General features: G+C 42.5%; 1 protein-coding gene across 3 annotated transcripts in view; it reads right to left on the bottom strand.

The window, feature by feature from the left end:
• Positions 1-8,045: 8,045 nt before the first annotated feature.
• Positions 8,046-16,674, bottom strand: part of phkb (phosphorylase kinase, beta) — a gene marked incomplete at its 5' end in the record, with an annotated part of 67,959 nt that continues 59,330 nt past the window's right edge. For 2 of the 3 annotated variants that reach the window (XM_083697388.1, XM_083697387.1), the window contains 7 exons: positions 8,046-8,980; positions 9,358-9,498; positions 9,791-9,898; positions 10,227-10,356; positions 10,526-10,660; positions 10,939-11,141; positions 15,812-15,902. In XM_083697388.1, coding sequence (XP_083553514.1) covers positions 8,843-8,980; positions 9,358-9,498; positions 9,791-9,898; positions 10,227-10,356; positions 10,526-10,660; positions 10,939-11,141; positions 15,812-15,902 — 946 coding nt within the window. In that variant the 3' untranslated portion in view covers positions 8,046-8,842. The remainder of the gene's footprint in view (positions 8,981-9,357; positions 9,499-9,790; positions 9,899-10,226; positions 10,357-10,525; positions 10,661-10,938; positions 11,142-15,811; positions 15,903-16,674) is intronic. The other variant, XM_083697389.1, reaches the window with a different exon arrangement.

Raw genomic sequence — 16,674 nt, 5'->3', positions numbered from 1 at the left:
AACACCCAAAAAATTCAAAATACTGTTTGAACGTCCAGGGACAATTCTCAAATCTTTCTTCATTACTGTAACCTAATCACAGTTCTCTGGGACGGTATTGTCACAGAGCATGAGTCTAGTTATGACAGGGAATCGCCCTCTCTCTTTTTGTCCCCTAACCCTCCAGTGCACCTTACTCTATAAATTACCTGGCCCGTCTGCAGAGAGCATTTGTAGTTGAACAGGTAGACTCCCATTTGGATGGTAAGAATGCGCTTCAAAGAGCAATAACATCTGCAGCACGGGGAAGGGTCATGCTGGTGCCTGACCCATAAGTGGTGTCAGGTGATATCCCCCAACCTCCTTCTCTCTCTTACCCTCTGTATCATAATACTATATCATAATAAAGAGCAGCATCTGAGCTGCCCTGTAACTGACGAACGTGAACAAGGTGATGAAGGTGAAGGGTAAAGGTGTGTCATCAGGTATGATATGTTTGTTTCAGGGTGTGGGGAGAGGGGAGCAGAACCTTCGGGCAAGGTAGGTATTGGAGGAATGATCAGTAAAGTACAGCACAGAACCATGGTTACACCAATGCCGGCTCAGCCTATTTAAGGGCCAGAGAAAAATGTTTAGTTTCTTTTTCTTCAGGGCCCCCTAGCGGCCCGTGGCCCTTATGCACAGCGCATAGTCTGCGTAAAGGGAGAGACAGCACTGGGTTACACATTCCATCGAATCAACCCTCCCCATCTCAAGTTTCCTCCCTTCACTCCCTTCCACATCCTCTCACCGCCAAAGGAGGGTACCAGGTTTCCTCTCCAGAGTTCCTCTCCGTCTGTTCTGAATCGCCCCTTCCCTTCACTTTTTTGCATCCCTGCTGTGAAGGGGGTTTCTCTCTGACAGGGCCAGGGGTCGAGGCGCTTCCCCCAGAGCCCCTGCTGCTGCTCTTCAGCTCCAAACACCACAGGATGCTAGGGAGTGGGGACAGAACGACGTCTACATCTTCCTTTCCTCCTATACCTCTACCTCTGCACATGTGTAGAAAGCATTACCAACATTTTCCACCTCCAAGGGCCATTTCAGGCTAGTGAAGGATTGTGTTACCTTAGAAGGTATATAGCAATGTTTGGGACAAGTGTGTGTGTGTGTGTGTGTGTGTGTGTGTGTGTGTGTGTGTGTGTGTGTGTGTGTGTGTGTGTGTGTGTGTGTGTGTGTGTGTGTGTGTGTGTGTGTGTGTGTGTGCATGTGTGCATGTGTGCGTGTGTGCGTGTGAGTGTGTTTCTGTGTGTGTGTTCTGGTGTGTCTGTGTCTATGCAAGGGTGTCAGGGGTGCAAGTGGTGGAAACCTTCAGGATCCATATTGCTCATGTTAATCGTACTTAAATCTGCCGTCTCCGGCATCCAGGCCTTGGGAGAGAGAACGAGAGTATCAGTTAACCCTGTCGTTAATCTCACAAACTCCCCCTTCACACAGGCTGCATTCGCTCCTCACACTCCCACTATTACTGCTCCCTGCCAATGCCACTGGCTGTGTGTTGCTTTCCTTTACAATTGGATCAGTATAATCCTAATTCAAGGAGACAACTGAGGACCTGCAGCTATCTACAATATGAAATGGCTGCCTAAAATAAGACAACCTCTCCATAATGATGAAGGACAACAAGAACTCCTTGAAATATGTTTACATCCTAACTGTCAATAAAGAAGCCATGTGGGGTGCTTAGTGGCTTAGCACATTGATGCACATTGATTCCGACCCTCGACACGTCTTGCATGTCATCTCTCCTCTCTCTCCCATCCTTCCTGTCAATCTCTACTGTCTCTATCCCAATAAAGCAGAAATGCCCTAAAAACATATGAAAAAATAAATAAATAATAAAGCAGCCATGTCATGTTCTAGCAAGCATACTGAATGCTCAGACCGAGTATAGTTATTTACATATACAGAAATGGCAAACATACTTGTAGTGTAGTATTTGGTGTGATATGTTATTAACATACATCCATCATGTCATGTAATCAATGTAGTTCTTGTATTCCAATAATTGCATTCATAGAGCAACGTCAGGGCAGCTCAAGAGAATGAAGAGAATTTCAAACCACTGCTTCATCATTAATTCCATGCAGAGCTAGGTCGATAATGGAATGATGACATCACCACTGCAGTGGGATATCACAGGGCATCCTCAGCCAGCAAATCACTGTCTGGAGCCTTGTTTTTTTAGGACAAAGCGAGTGTAGGACAGAAGAGAGGACACAAGGAGTCGTGTTCCTAATAATTGAGAAAAGGCTTGGGAGCTACAGTAGAGGACCAATATCCTCATGCAGAGCACTATAACCACTATTTTAAAAAATGTGCTTTCTTTTCAATAAAACGAGTGCTATCATGACATAAAAACTCTTCATGATACAGTTGATACAGCTTTGTTAAGTTTGTTGCTTACTTACTTACTTTTTGCAGTTTTTCTATACAGTGTGAATACAGCTAAGTGATGAGTGAATGTGTCACACAAGAGAGTGGTACCAATGCCATATGCCTTGGCACCCACCCACCATCGGTGCGCTGCTTATCTTAGGAGTGACTTGTATAGGCTGCCACTGTGGATTAACTTTTTTCTCTTGGTTTTAGCTCATGGGTATGGAAATCCTGAATCTGTTCACATTAGCAACCAGGGTATGTATTCCTCCATGTTGCCACAACATGTAGGCTTTACCAGCCATGACACGATTATGGGTGCCAAGTACAATATTGCACTTCAAAAATCAACCACTGCTAATTGATATTAGACTTTTATAATTTTGCATGTATGTTTTCCTTAAGGGTGGGTGTCTCGAATTGTCACGTGTTACCAAAAATGTGTTAATAGTTAGTTGTTTTTTTTTGTTAATATTCTACAATTGCCCCAGCATGAAACAATACAATGAGATTTTGTCACTTTTATTGTTTGAAACGAATTAAAGTATATCATTAACCTTACATTTGTAAGAGCTAACTCCCCAAAAAGCTGAAACTAAGATGTGTTAGTCACTGCTCTGCATGATAATACATGTTCACCTGTGTTCTCAGATCAGGGATTATAGTTTATTTCCTAGTTAAGGCCTGTTTGTCGAGCAGGGTTTGCCATCATCATCTCTGACTTGAGGTATGTATTGATATCTGTAAATACATTTTGATTTGATTTGATTTGATTTGATGGATGTCAGCCTCCTTGTTCTGCTGCCAGCACTGGAGGTATGGGATGATTTTAGGGCAACTGTGTGTGAGGTGATATCACTGTTATCATCAACCTTAGATAAAGAGACATTTCTAAATGTGTTTTACAAGCTTTAGTTCTGTACAGATGTAGGTGCACAAGGGAAGAAATGTGTGGTTCAACAAGGCCAACACCATTCTCACTCTTTATGAATTCTGAGTTGACAATTTGCATATTTGATTCATTGTCATTCATTGCTTTCATTGTTTCCTGGTAGCATTGTCGCTTTTATTACTGGTCATAGTGTTAGCATGATGCATTCTAATAGGGAGACATGTCTCTATGTTTTTCTACAGAATAATCCTTGTTGCTCATCTTGTCCAAAGAATGGAACTATGCTACAAAATATAGAAATTAAACCTCTAGAAAACCCTTAAAGTATTTTAAGTATTTTCAAATGTTCAAATTGTATTTTGACCCAGGTCTAGCGTCAAGCGTAGTAAAATGAACTTCCTTTATAAGCTGTCACACAGTATAAGGCTGTCCAAGATTGATAGCACTGAATATCCAGTTACCAATTGTTGTTTTTCTCATTAGTATTACATTAAACCACACTGGAAGGCTTGAGTTTCTGAGCAAGCTCAGGCGCTCTGGGAATGTATATACAACATAGAATACACCTTATGCATCAGATAATTGCAGTATAATTTTTTTAACTGTGCATGCTATCTACAGTGCATGTTGACATATCATGTTCCCTCTCTGTAAGAGAAAAGGCTGATTACACTTCCATGAGAACAGTTGGATGCAGAGAAGGAGAGAGAGAAATAGAGTTACATATTCCCATATCCACAGCTCATCTGTCTGCACAACAATACATCACACATAATTCTTCACTCCCCAGTCCGCCAACAGCTCCCCAGCTCTGCAGCTCTCTCAGCCCAGGCCAAGTCAAGCAGTGGCTCCTGCCAGCTCCCTCACATTGTCACCTTGCAAGATTATCTTGTGGAAAAAAGCAATCTCTATTTTGCTAATGTTCATTTCGCAGACTGTATTTCTTGGGAACATGGTGTGCAACTAAAGTGAATTCTACTGTCCTCTGGTGGACAATAGTTTATCCACCTAATTTAGAACAAGTGTTCTATCTGTAGAGCATGTACAAAGATCTCAATGCCAAATATACTATAGTCTCAGTATGAAACTCTTTATTGGAAATAACTCTAACTCAGAACTCGGTTTTGGGGATAACGTACTAGCCAGATCACTGCAGCTAACATACTGCCGGAGAAGAGCCTATATTCTTCACTTGACTATGTGTATGAATCCCACGTCATACTACAGCACGTATTGTAAACTGTATTGTTGGTGACCAAGTGAGACTTTAATTGAAGTTCTTTACGCATCATGTATGATTTAATTGAGGATTTGGGTGTTACCATTCGGTTGTCGTCCAAAGTTAGTCCACCAGATGGTGGCAAAGAGTTGTTGACCAAACCATCACCATCCAAATAGAAAGGAAAGAATAATACCAAATAGAAGAGAAAAAAAGAGTGAAGCATCAACATTTTCCTCAAAATGTAATAATTTGTTTTATTTGACTAATCTATTCAAGTGACTCATGTAAGCAGCAGTGTCTCCACTGTTCATAACTCTGTAAGCCTACTAAGAGATGAGAGATCTTACAGTATTTATCAGTCGCTTCATACAACTCTCTTACCCCATCAAAAGTCAATTTAAAAGGTTGTTTTTACTCCAATGTCATTGTAACCAAAAATGTATCATTTCAATTCAATTAATGTTTAAAATGAGGTACTGTATCATGTTGATCTCAAGCATAGTCAGTCCATGCATCCATAACTGTAATTTGAGAGAGGTCACATTTCTCTAACCCCATCATTCAGCTTCATAGCAAACCAACTAATATACAGTAACTGCATATTATCCTGAATTATTTTATATGTCAGATACAGTACAGTTAAGATGGCACACTCTAAGAAGAGGCTTGTAGGCTTTAGGGTTGAGAATTTACAGGCAGGACTAGTATGCTTCCATGCATGCCCTTTAGGATTACCAGTTCTATAGGAGCTTTCCAACTTCTAAGGGAAATTATGAAATTGACACTCCTCAAACCTTCACTACATCAAACTATACACTAGTCTCTATTGTAAAAAGTTAATGAGACACATATTCACTGTGGAATTTCAAAAATATTAATCCGGAGACCAGAGGTTTAATATTCTTCCATTCAAAGTCAGTGGGGGGAAAAGGAGAATAATTGTTGGTGTGTCTATCAAGAACATAACAACCATCCCTTTACACTGAAATTGTCTCCTTATGAGACTGAGGCTTATGCTCTGTCAATAAGGGAAGCCCACATCAAACCGTTGGAGTTTAGCAGCCAGGCTTAAGTGAGCATTTTCGTCTCCCATTAAGAGACAATGCATGATAGCTCCTTGGCTGGATTGGGAGTTTGGATAAAGCATAAGGTCTGTAAATGTCTGAATGTGTTCCCGATTTTGATACAATACTGATTTTGTTTTTTTTAATCAGTATTGAGTTACTGATTGCATTTTCTAAGTATTCTACTCAATACTCAAGTATTCTACTCAATACTGGTTGGCAATTATTCACCAAGTTAAAATGAAGACAATTCAATAGAAACAAATACGTTTTCAGTGAGATATTTAGAGTTGTCAAAAGCCCAAAAAGGAAAGGAAATTCTATTGAGGACCATAAATCTAAATTTGACCTATGCACTGGCAGGGTTTTCCAGCACACTCAGTTCTGACTCCTGCTACAATATCTTTGTTGGGCTACTGTACTTCAAACAACATAGGCTACACTCAGCACTGGGCATGTTGTTTGCTTCTCTCAAACAGCCTAATACTTACTCTTCAGAGCGGTAATATACTTTATTGCTGATATAGTTTATTGCACTCTAATGGTAAAATTACCATATTGTAAAGTAAAGATGTTCACTTGTAGGCTTAGGTTACACAACACCTGCTACAGTCCATACTACTCTGAGACTAGCTTTCTTCCACGAATTTCATTTATATTGGGCACAGTTGAGTTCTTTCATCATGACCATATTATACTCATGTGTCAAACATTTAAAGTAAACTTTTGAAAACCTCAGGGACAATCACTGGGACAACCTCCTGGGAGTTGTGTAGGGGTGCATATTGAATCAACCCTTTTAACTTACGAACACTGCTAGGAAAGTCAACTCGATTAGTAATGAAGTTTACATAAGTTCAGGCGGGTCACTTTAAGTCGAACGGTGGAGGTGTGCGTCAGGTGACTCACACGTAAAAGAAACATCATCACATGTCTCAGGGACAAGGATTAAAAGAGCCGAGTATGCAACACTCCATCATGGTTAAACATTGTTTCCTCCACTGGCTATGAGAGTTATACTTATGGGTAATACTCTTACTGTCATCTGGTTGGGGCTCGAATTTTGGCCCGAATTTCTGGACCCTAATTTGGATGTTTTCGACGAGAGAATCGAGCAGGTTTACCACCGCAATCACAGATGGCGGTTTCGGGTTTCTTGTCAGCTAGTAAGGTTCTTGCTAGCTGCCACATAGTTGGATATTTTGCGTATCCGGGTCACGGCACCAATGAAACAGATGTCAAGTTGTTGCAAATCGTAGCAATTCAATAGCAACTCGCAATTCAAGTTGCTCCGACCGAGTCTCGAACTTGCGACCTCTGACTTGCCAACACACGTGACTGTCTCCTCAAATACCCAATGTAAACCAGCTAAGCTAGTAATTCAACAGTGTGGGTGGGTGTATTTGAACTTGAGGAGTAAGTTTTACCATCTCAACTCTGTTAACCTGTTATGTGATATGAACATTCACCACAACATCCATCCTCTGAAGCAAACAATAACTGTCAAAGTTATATCATTACTGTACATATTACATTGTCTTTCAAAAGCCATTTCATTTGGACCAGTGCTCAAGACCACCCTTTATTTTTTTTTGATAAACAGCATCAATGTATCACCAAGTGCAACAGTCCAGGATGACTTTCACAAGCATGAGTCATAGTGGAGAGTGCAGGACAGTAGCTCTGACAGTCAGGCCCAAATGCTCAAGACAGATTGGCCATTAAACAGGCTTTTACTGCTACCAACAAAAGACATACTCAGACTTTCAATGCACAGTTAACATTTAGAGGCGTTCTTTAAGAGAAACATTACAACTTTTATAGGGATGGATGGGGAATGGGGCCACACTCTGATTTATAACATAAACACAAGTACACAGTGCATTTGAATCGTTGTTCTGATTTACAGTCTTGAATTAAACTGTGAATTGATGGGTCACATTGTAAAGTACCGAGTCAATGCAATGAATGCAATGAAATGAAACAACCAGACTCTTTTTCTTTATTTGTAGCATCAGAGATGTACATAAAAAGTTGTAAATAAATTGCTCTCCTTTGTTAGCCTTGTCTTCAATCTAAGAGTCTGAGTGCAGCTTTAGAATACTGTACATTCTGAAGTGAATCTCAGGGTGTGTAACCCCCCCCCCCCACACACACACACAGTCTGGAGTGAATAAATAAATCCTCCACACTTCCTGTAGCAAGATTGATAAGAATGTAGCTGACATGAGTGGGTGTTACTAGTAGGATCCAATACACTGCACATACCCCCAGGGCCAAACAGACGTGCTTGAATAATCATGACATTTTTGTTACAACTCCAGCCCAAAGAAAAATAAATATATGTTACATCATGATGACTAAAATGCTATATTCAATCTTAACTGATCATTAAAATAAGGCAAATGGTGTGTTTGGGTAGTGCCGCTAGAAATTCAAATATAATGAACAAAAGCAAATAAATCACTAGGACTTGAAAGATTCTTCTCTTTATTTTTGAAACTACCTCAGTGAGTTTACAAAATACTCTTGATTCGGATGAAGGAACATATTGGCAAACAACACATACATTGAAAGGGTGTGAGGAAATCGAATAGGCACACTCAAACTGCAAATGAAAAGAATCAACTTAACTAATCTATCATTTTCACTTTAGGATGACAGAACTAAAACACATTCACAAAAACACAGCTATTAGGCCTTTAAAAAGACTGTGACTTCCTAAGACCTCAACAAAAACAGTCATGTGTGTTTTATTCTCTGTTTTGCATATAATACCATTGATTAACAACAGTCTGAAAACCAACCATGTGGATGCCCCACAAAGCTACTGCCATGCAGAAAAGTCTACATGCAAGGATTTCAGGGGCACAGGAGCCCCCTGCATTAAAGACAGTTGAACAGATAAACGCCTGTTGTTGTTACAGTAAGTGCACCACTTTGCTGGTCAATACACCGATAAAGTGATAATTTTTGCAAAAATGCTTTTGCAATGTTGTTAATCATAATAGCATTGTCAATAGCATCTATTCTGAATCTCTCCTGAGCTACGTAAAAGCTTATCGCTAACATAACAGAAGCTGTTTCCCAAAAGCTTTGTCACTCTAAGACAATATTTTATCCATTGCTAACAATGGATGATATTCATGCAACAGTCTTCAGGAAACTGACCCAAGGTGGATGATTGCAGGTGGACTAAAGGCCACTGCAGACTAAAGTTAGCATGCCATGGCTAGCCAGAGTAGCAGTGGGATCCTATCCTTGTAGAGTTTAGCTGACAGAGCAGGGGTCATCCTTGCAAGGCTTCACATCTCCCTGAAGGAGCTGAATCATCACAGCCTTGGTCAGGTAGCTGGATGTGCCTTTCTTCCCCACTGCAGGGGTGTTGTAGAATGCCTCCATGTCATCCTGTAAGGAACAACCAGTTCAAGAATTCTCAGAATGTTCTCATAGGCTGTAAGTACAGCATGTCAACATGAGTAAATATCAATGTTTTTTCAGTGCAAACAAACAAACACAAAGTGCCATACATTAAAACCAGTGAAGGAGAGTGAATTTAGCTTCAGAAAAAGTGCTGTGGTGAGATTTAGAATAAGATTTGCAAGGCTAATAACATCAGCTCAACGTTCAGAAAGAAATATATTATATGTGACAAACATGCCTCTCTGATGTGTAGAGTAAGGAATCATGTGAGCTCTATTCACAGCATTTCTATCTGCAACATTCAGTAGGTTGCTTCCTCCTAAATGCAACCCTTGCTACACAGTGAGGAGCAGGGCACACACCTGTTTCCCCGCCCCCTCAAGGCAAATCCTGTCCTTCTGGAAGTCGTTGAAGGCCTCCTTCACCAAACTGTCCAGATCCACCTTCTCCTGGAACTCCAGTTCCGGGTTTCGCTCCAGCACAATGGATACCACCATAAGCAGCTGCAACCATGGGGTTTGTAAGGAGTAAGAAGCAGAAGTAGATAAGTAGAGACCTAAAAGAGCTATTGCTAATCACTTGCTATGCTATAATGAAATGGTGAATGGAGTGTCCAGTAAATTTGTGTTTGACTAATAGTATTGTACAGCAGCCATGCTTAGACACTGAATAATATCAATTAACCTATACAAATTAAAAATTAAAAAGATAACATACAACAAAATGTTTCAGGTAATGATCAGATAAGTTGACTGAGAACATATAGTCTTTTATAGTAACAGGCTCATACTGTACCTCTACTATGATCTGCCTGTTCTCAGGCAGGATAATGTTCTTCAGTGTGTCCTCCACCAGCAGAGAGAAGTTCATCTCATACATGGTCATGTCAGATAGAGTAGGTTGCTGAAATGAGAGGAGAGTGGGATATTTTAATAGTAGTGCTCTAAGATAGAACACCCTAATGAGCAATTAAAGAGTGAATGCGTATAAAAGACTCTCAACGATTTGTTTGTAAATCCCTGTATAAAACCAAGTTGTATCATAGGCCTAGTTCGTTTGGTTTTCAGTGATGTTAACATACAGGCAAAGCACATTTCTCCATATCAAATCAGCCAATACAGAAATGACTTCATTATCATTCGAAGCATTGCATCTTTCATAAGGCACCCTTAAATTTGGCCAAACCGTTGATAAGGTCCACCAATGGGCTCATACAAATAATCAAAAGTACCTGTGGGAGGTGGACCCCTGCCACAAAGATGCCATTGCCAGTCCTCTCTAAGATCTGCCACACCCGGTCATAGAAGCCCAGGGGAGTCCTGTTGAGGGAACCATCAATTTGACGCCTGTTGAGCCAGGACCTGAGACAGGAGATGAATGGGGGACAGAAATAATCACATTAAAAATAGGATGAATATAAAAAAGTGTACACAATCCAATATGACAGCGTCAACAGATAAATGCCTCTATATGTACATAAGTGTGTGTGTGTGTGTGTGTGTGTGTGTGTGTGTGTGTGTGTGTGAATACCTGCCGGTCTGTTGTGGCTGGAGGACATCCAGCAACAGCTGTTTCACTTCGCTGGGGGACATCTGGTAGATGTCCTGAGGTGGCATGTCCCCTGCTCTGATCTCCAGCTCGTGCTTCATGGCCTGGACAATCCACCTGCAACAGTGCCAACAGACCTTAGCAAACACAGTGTCTCTCATACCCAAAACTTTTCAGACAAATAGCAACATATCATCAGCATACATTGACAATCTATGTTTGTATTCCCTGGTAAAATCTTAAACTTTATGAACATGAAGAAACTGTATTCACTCATACCCCATAAACATAACAAAAAAACAACCAAACACACAGCTTTAGGCAAAAAAAATGTCCATGGCTAAAGAAGCCTTGCATCTTCTCCTCCTCCTCCTCCTGCCCCCCCTCCCCCTCACCCAATGCGGATCTTGAGCATGCCGCTGAAGAGCTCGGGGTTGTTGGAGATGATCCAGCCAATGTGGATGACCAGCTCCTGCTGCAGCACGGCCTCCCGCTCCCCGTGGGGGCTGCACTTGCTGTAGATGATGCCTTTGATGACCCCCGGAGACAGAGGGTTGGAGATCACCTCCTCCTCATGCCCAAACAGGCCGAGTGTAACCTGGCAAACACACAACACAGCCCGGGCCGGGCCCGCATGAGAGCAACGTCTAAAGATATCCTCAGTGTTGTTGTTACACTTTAGTTTAGAGTTGTTATTTGAGATCTGCACGCTTAACTCTGACATTCACGTAAATCATGCATTGAGGTCAATGAGCGATTTGAACTAAACTTTGAGTTATGCCAGCAGATTACCATGTTAGGATTCTGCCCTTAGATATACATTGTAAAATGGTAGTTATATATAATAATTACATATTAATTACACTATGGTTTCGAAAGATTCACTGACACAAGCACTACTAAATACTATCCATGAAAAAAAAGAAAATGTAAATTTTTTTACATTTATTTCTTTTCAAAACATGTTCGGCCCCAAGTAAATGATAACTCTGCATTCATTTTTCCTTCTCCAATGAGAAGGAATACTTTAATATCCATTTAAAGTAACCTCCCACCCTATTGTTTTAAGACTGTATGTCTGTACTGTATGTTCTACAGAGTTAAGACAGTGAACAAGCTTTTAATCTTAACCTTCCTTTTCTTTCTGTAAAATTAGCTAAAGGTACTCTGATATGATAAATATTCTACATTCTAATTTTTTTATTGGATAGAGACAGTGAAGACAGGAAAGTAAGGAGGAGGGGGCATGCCAGCAGGGCATGGGCCGGATTCGAACCCATGCCGACATGGGCAAACATGTCCACAGGCCACACTCTTCGATCTTTCAACCAAAACTACTATTTTATGTACGAGAACACCCGCCTCAATTTAATAAAATCTTCCATCTCCTCTGATCCATAAGGATGTTACCTCCAGGAAGCAATCTATATGCAGATTCACACCTTGAGGTACTTCATTGTAATGAATCGCCTAAATCTCTTGGGAGATGAAAATGAGGCCAAAAACTTGGATCTGTGAGAGCCAATTTATCTCTGTGTATAACATTTGAGAGTGAAAGTGAAAGCCAATACAGTTTATGTCATCCAGGGGGAAGTTCATATTAAAGGTAGGTCATGGGTCACACCATATAAATTGACACATGGAGTATAGGTTAAACACAGGAATTCATATCATGAAGGTTACGATACTGTCATAAAAATCAACACACATTCGCAGCCTTGTTACAGAGAGCATAGACACGACACAATGGGTTAGCATACCATCCCACTCAAAGCATTTCCTATAGGACAAATAGCACAAGGAGCTCATCATCAACTAAACATGGCATATTTTCAAATTTCCAATTCAAATTACATAAGTGCATCAAATTATTGATAATCAGTGAACATTAAAATTGTGTCCAATGGAAACATAGTCTGATTACTCCTCTGGCGCCGGTAAAGCTGGCAGCCTGTTTCAGCAGCTCCGTCTTTTTTTTTGTTATTTACAGTAGTTTATAGTGTATAGTAGTTTTTATACGGTTTGTTAAAACCGACATCAACATTTTACCAAAATGGCCATGGACACTAAACTTTTTATGTACTTTTTCACCATTTTACGACTCATGGGGACTGTTTTTGTCCCTGGTGGATTTGTGTGCTGCGAGCCCGCTATTGTTTACTTTCGAGAACAGCTGATCGTGTTGGTTCAGCCGGCAATTGGAAGTGGTACCGGAGGAAATAAGGAGAAGGCATCGGGGAAGCAGAGCGGGGGAGAAGGATGGATGAAGAAAAGGAGATAAACCGTATCTTCCTTCTATCGTCATGGGCAACGTGAGATCTCCGGGCAATAAGATGGAGGAGCTTATGGCACTGGAGAGGGGATAGAGGGAATGCCGTGAACGCAGTGTTATGTGTTTTACGGAGACATGGCTGCAGGAGGTTATTCCCAATGCAAACACCACCATCGAGGGCTTTCAGACAGTGCGGGCGGACAAGATTCATCGTCAGTGCGGCAAAAAGCGAGGCAGAGGAGTTGCTGTATTGTGCACCAACAACAGATGGTGCAATCCTGACCATATTCACGTGAAGGAAAGCGTCTGTAGCCCGGACATCAAACCTTGGGCCGTAGGACTTCGGCCATATTATTTGCCACGTGAGTTCTCACATGTTATTGTTGTGGTCGCATATATCCCCTCTGCCGACGCGGAGGCAGCATGTGAGACTATGCACGCTGTTATCGCGAGACTACAGACCCAGCACCCCAGTGCATTCATTGCAATCTCTGGGGATTTTAACCATGTCACCCTGACAAAAACACTGGCAAGTTCTCCCAGTTTGTGAAGTGCCCCACTAGGGAAAACAAAACACTGGACCTGTTATATGCGAATGTGAAGGACACCTAGGTCTCTACAGCACTCCCCCCCCCGGGCATATCGGACCACAACCTAGTCCACCTCAAATCCATGTATGAGCCTCTAGTTCAGCAGCACTCTTTGACCACTAGGACTGTGGATTACAAGTGACCTAAAAGCCCTCCTCAGCGACAAGAAGAGAGCCTTCAGGTCTGCTGACAAGGAAGAACTGAAGCGGGTGCAGAGGAAGCTCAAGGAGAAGCTGAAGTAGAGCAGGGACACCTACAGGCGGAAGATGGAGGACGGCCTGCAGGACAACAACACAAGAGAGGTGTGGAGCAGCGTGAGGAAGATCACCGGCTACAAGCAGGCTAACGACCCGCAAGTGGCTGGAGATCTGGTCAGGGCCAACGAGTTGAACCAGTTCTTCAACAGGTTTGACACCGGGGCTCATTGTCTCCCTCCCCTCCAACCAACTCCTCCACCAACGACTCTCCACTCCGTCCTCCTTCTCCTTCTCCTCCCCCCAGCTCCTCCAGCCCTGCTCAGCTACCAGACCGGCCCCCCAGCCCCCTTGCCCTGTCTGGACCCATTCACATCTCTCACCTACCCCTTTGTCCTATCCAGTACCCTCTCCCTCTCCAGCCCCTCTCACTCCATTCACACCTCCCCTCCATTCCCCTCTTCCTCTAGCCCCACCATTTCCTCACTTCACAACTCTTCAGCGCCCCCCATCATTCTGCCGCCGACACCACTGCCACAGCCAATGACCCCCCCACCACCCCCCTGCTCAGTGTCTTCATCAGTACGGCTCAGGTGAAGAGAGAGCTGGGGAAACTCCGCACCAGCAAGGCTGCGGGCCCTGACGGTGTGAACCTGAGGGTGCTCAGTCTGCGCGGACCAGCTTTGTAGAGTACTCCAGTACCTCTTTAACCTGAGCCTCAGTCTGGAAAAGGTCCCATGTGGAAAACATCTTGCCTGGTACTGGTACCAAAGACAAGGAACCCCAGTGTTCTGAATGACTATAGACCGGTAGCCTTGACATCCCACATCATGAAGACCATGGAAAGACTGGTGCTATCACCCGGCCCTTGGTGAAGACATCCTTGGACTCCCTGCAGTTTGCCCACCAGGCAGACATTGGTGTGGATGATGCCATCATCTACCTGCTACACAGAGCTCACTCCCATTGAGATAAAGCAGGCAGCACTGTGTGTTCTCCAGTGCATTTAACACCATACAGCCCTTACTACTTGCGGATAAGCTGTTGAGGATGCAAGTGGACTCCCCCATTGTTTCCTTGATTACGAATTGACTACCTGACCAACAGGCCACAGTTTGTACGGCTGCAGGGATGTGTGTCGGACTGGGTGGTGAGCAGCACTGGCGCCCCCCAGGGGACAGTTCTGGCTCCCTTCCTCTTCACCCTCTATACCTTGGACTTCAGGCACAACACAGATACTTGCCATTTGCAGAAGTTCTCGGACGATTCTGCTATTGTGGGATGTGTTAGTGGAGGCCAGGAGACCGAGTACAGAGGACTGGTGGACAGTTTTGTTGAGTGGTGTGAGCAGAACCACCTGCTACTCAACATCAGCAAGACAAAGGAGATGGTGGTGGACAGGGTTCCCCTGTTTCCTGTTTCCATCCAGGGAGAGGACGTGGAGGTGGTCCAGAGCTACAAGTACCTGGGGGTGCACCTGGACAATAAACTGGACTGGACTGGTAATACAGATGTCCTGTACAAGAGGGTCCAGAGCCGGCTTTATTTCCTGAGGAGGCTCAGGTCCTTTGGCGTGTGCAGAACTCTGCTGAACATGTTCTACCAGTCAGTGGTGGCCAGCGCAGTGCTGTACACGGTGGTATGCTGGGGGGGTAGCATCAAGGAAGGTGACACCAAGAGGCTGAATGAGCTTATTAGGAAAGCTGGTTCTGTCCTCGGTTTCACCCTGGACATTGTGGAGGAGGTGGCCAATAGGAGGATGAGGACCAAACTCCTGGCCATCATGGACAATCCCTCCTATCCCCTACATGACACTGTGGCAGAGCAGAGAAGTTCCTTTAGCAACAGCTTATTACAACCACGTTGCACTAAGGAGCGCTATAGGAGATCTTTTCTGCCTGTCGCAATAAGACTGAAGCCCTCTGGCTGGCTTGATTGGGGTGATCAGAGTCAGGCTGGGGGATGTTAAAACATACTGGACTGTTCTTACTGTATATAATGTTTCAGATGTCTATTTCATTTTTATTCTATTTTTCTATTTCTACTTATTTTCTTGTTGTTTGTGATGTGAGCTGCTGTAATGCCTTAATTTCCCCCGGGGATCAATAAAGTACCTATCTATCTATCTATCTATCTATCTATCTATCTATCAGGATGGGGGAAAAAACTGGTAAACGGTTCAATTAGCCCCCTTTTTTATGTTGCCACTTACCTGCTTGCCATGCACTAATACACTAGTAATACTGGGAGCAAGGCTGTCCACTAGCTTAGTTAACAGACTGGCAGCGAGTCGTACAACAGACCTGGTGGACAAAAACACAAGGAGATCCTTAGGTCAATACACTCCTATGATAGTACTCTCAATTAGAAGCTTTTCAAATGTGATTAATTAAATTGAGTGTGTGGTGTCTTATGTATGTGACATAACATTATGAAAGCAAAACTATGTATACTGAGTAATGTAAAGTAATAAATGTTTTGTTATGAAATGTTTATAAGGTACATTGTTAAAGGTCTAATAAACTGGGCAAGGTGGAGCATGATGTGTGGGGTACCAAATTTCATATCTATCAATCAGTGTGTCTTTACAGAGATTCTGGTTGTACAATACTGTATACAGTATCTGTTCATGTTATCCATTCAATATATATGAATATATATTTAACAGTACATAACAATATGTAACACATCTTTAATGTCAACTCCCTCAAGAACAAGATGAGGGTATATTATTTTCTAAATAGAAACAATAAATGAATAAATAAATGGTTTGATATCTTAATGGTAATAAAGAGTGATCCCCACAAGTCATTGTCAATCAGATCAGTGGTCATTGTTGAGAAGCACAGGAAATCAACACCGTAGTCAACATTTACTTTTACCTCAGGGAGTCAATGACTACATCCTATAAACATCCCTTCCCTGCGATTGCGGGCCTTATTTTAATAAATATTTAAATGGGAGGACTGATCAAAACACAAGATGCAGTCCCCACGGAATGAGAACTATTAGCATTCCGGATGATTCCCTACAGGCCAACTAGCCTATCAGGAACAGTCAGTGGCTGCAAATGAT

The sequence above is a fragment of the Argentina silus genome (assembly GCF_951799395.1).
Source record: "Argentina silus genome assembly, chromosome: 2".
NCBI lineage: Eukaryota > Metazoa > Chordata > Actinopteri > Argentiniformes > Argentinidae > Argentina > Argentina silus.
The sequence above is the reverse complement of the archived record's forward strand: the minus strand, read 5'-3'. Positions and strand labels throughout refer to the sequence as shown.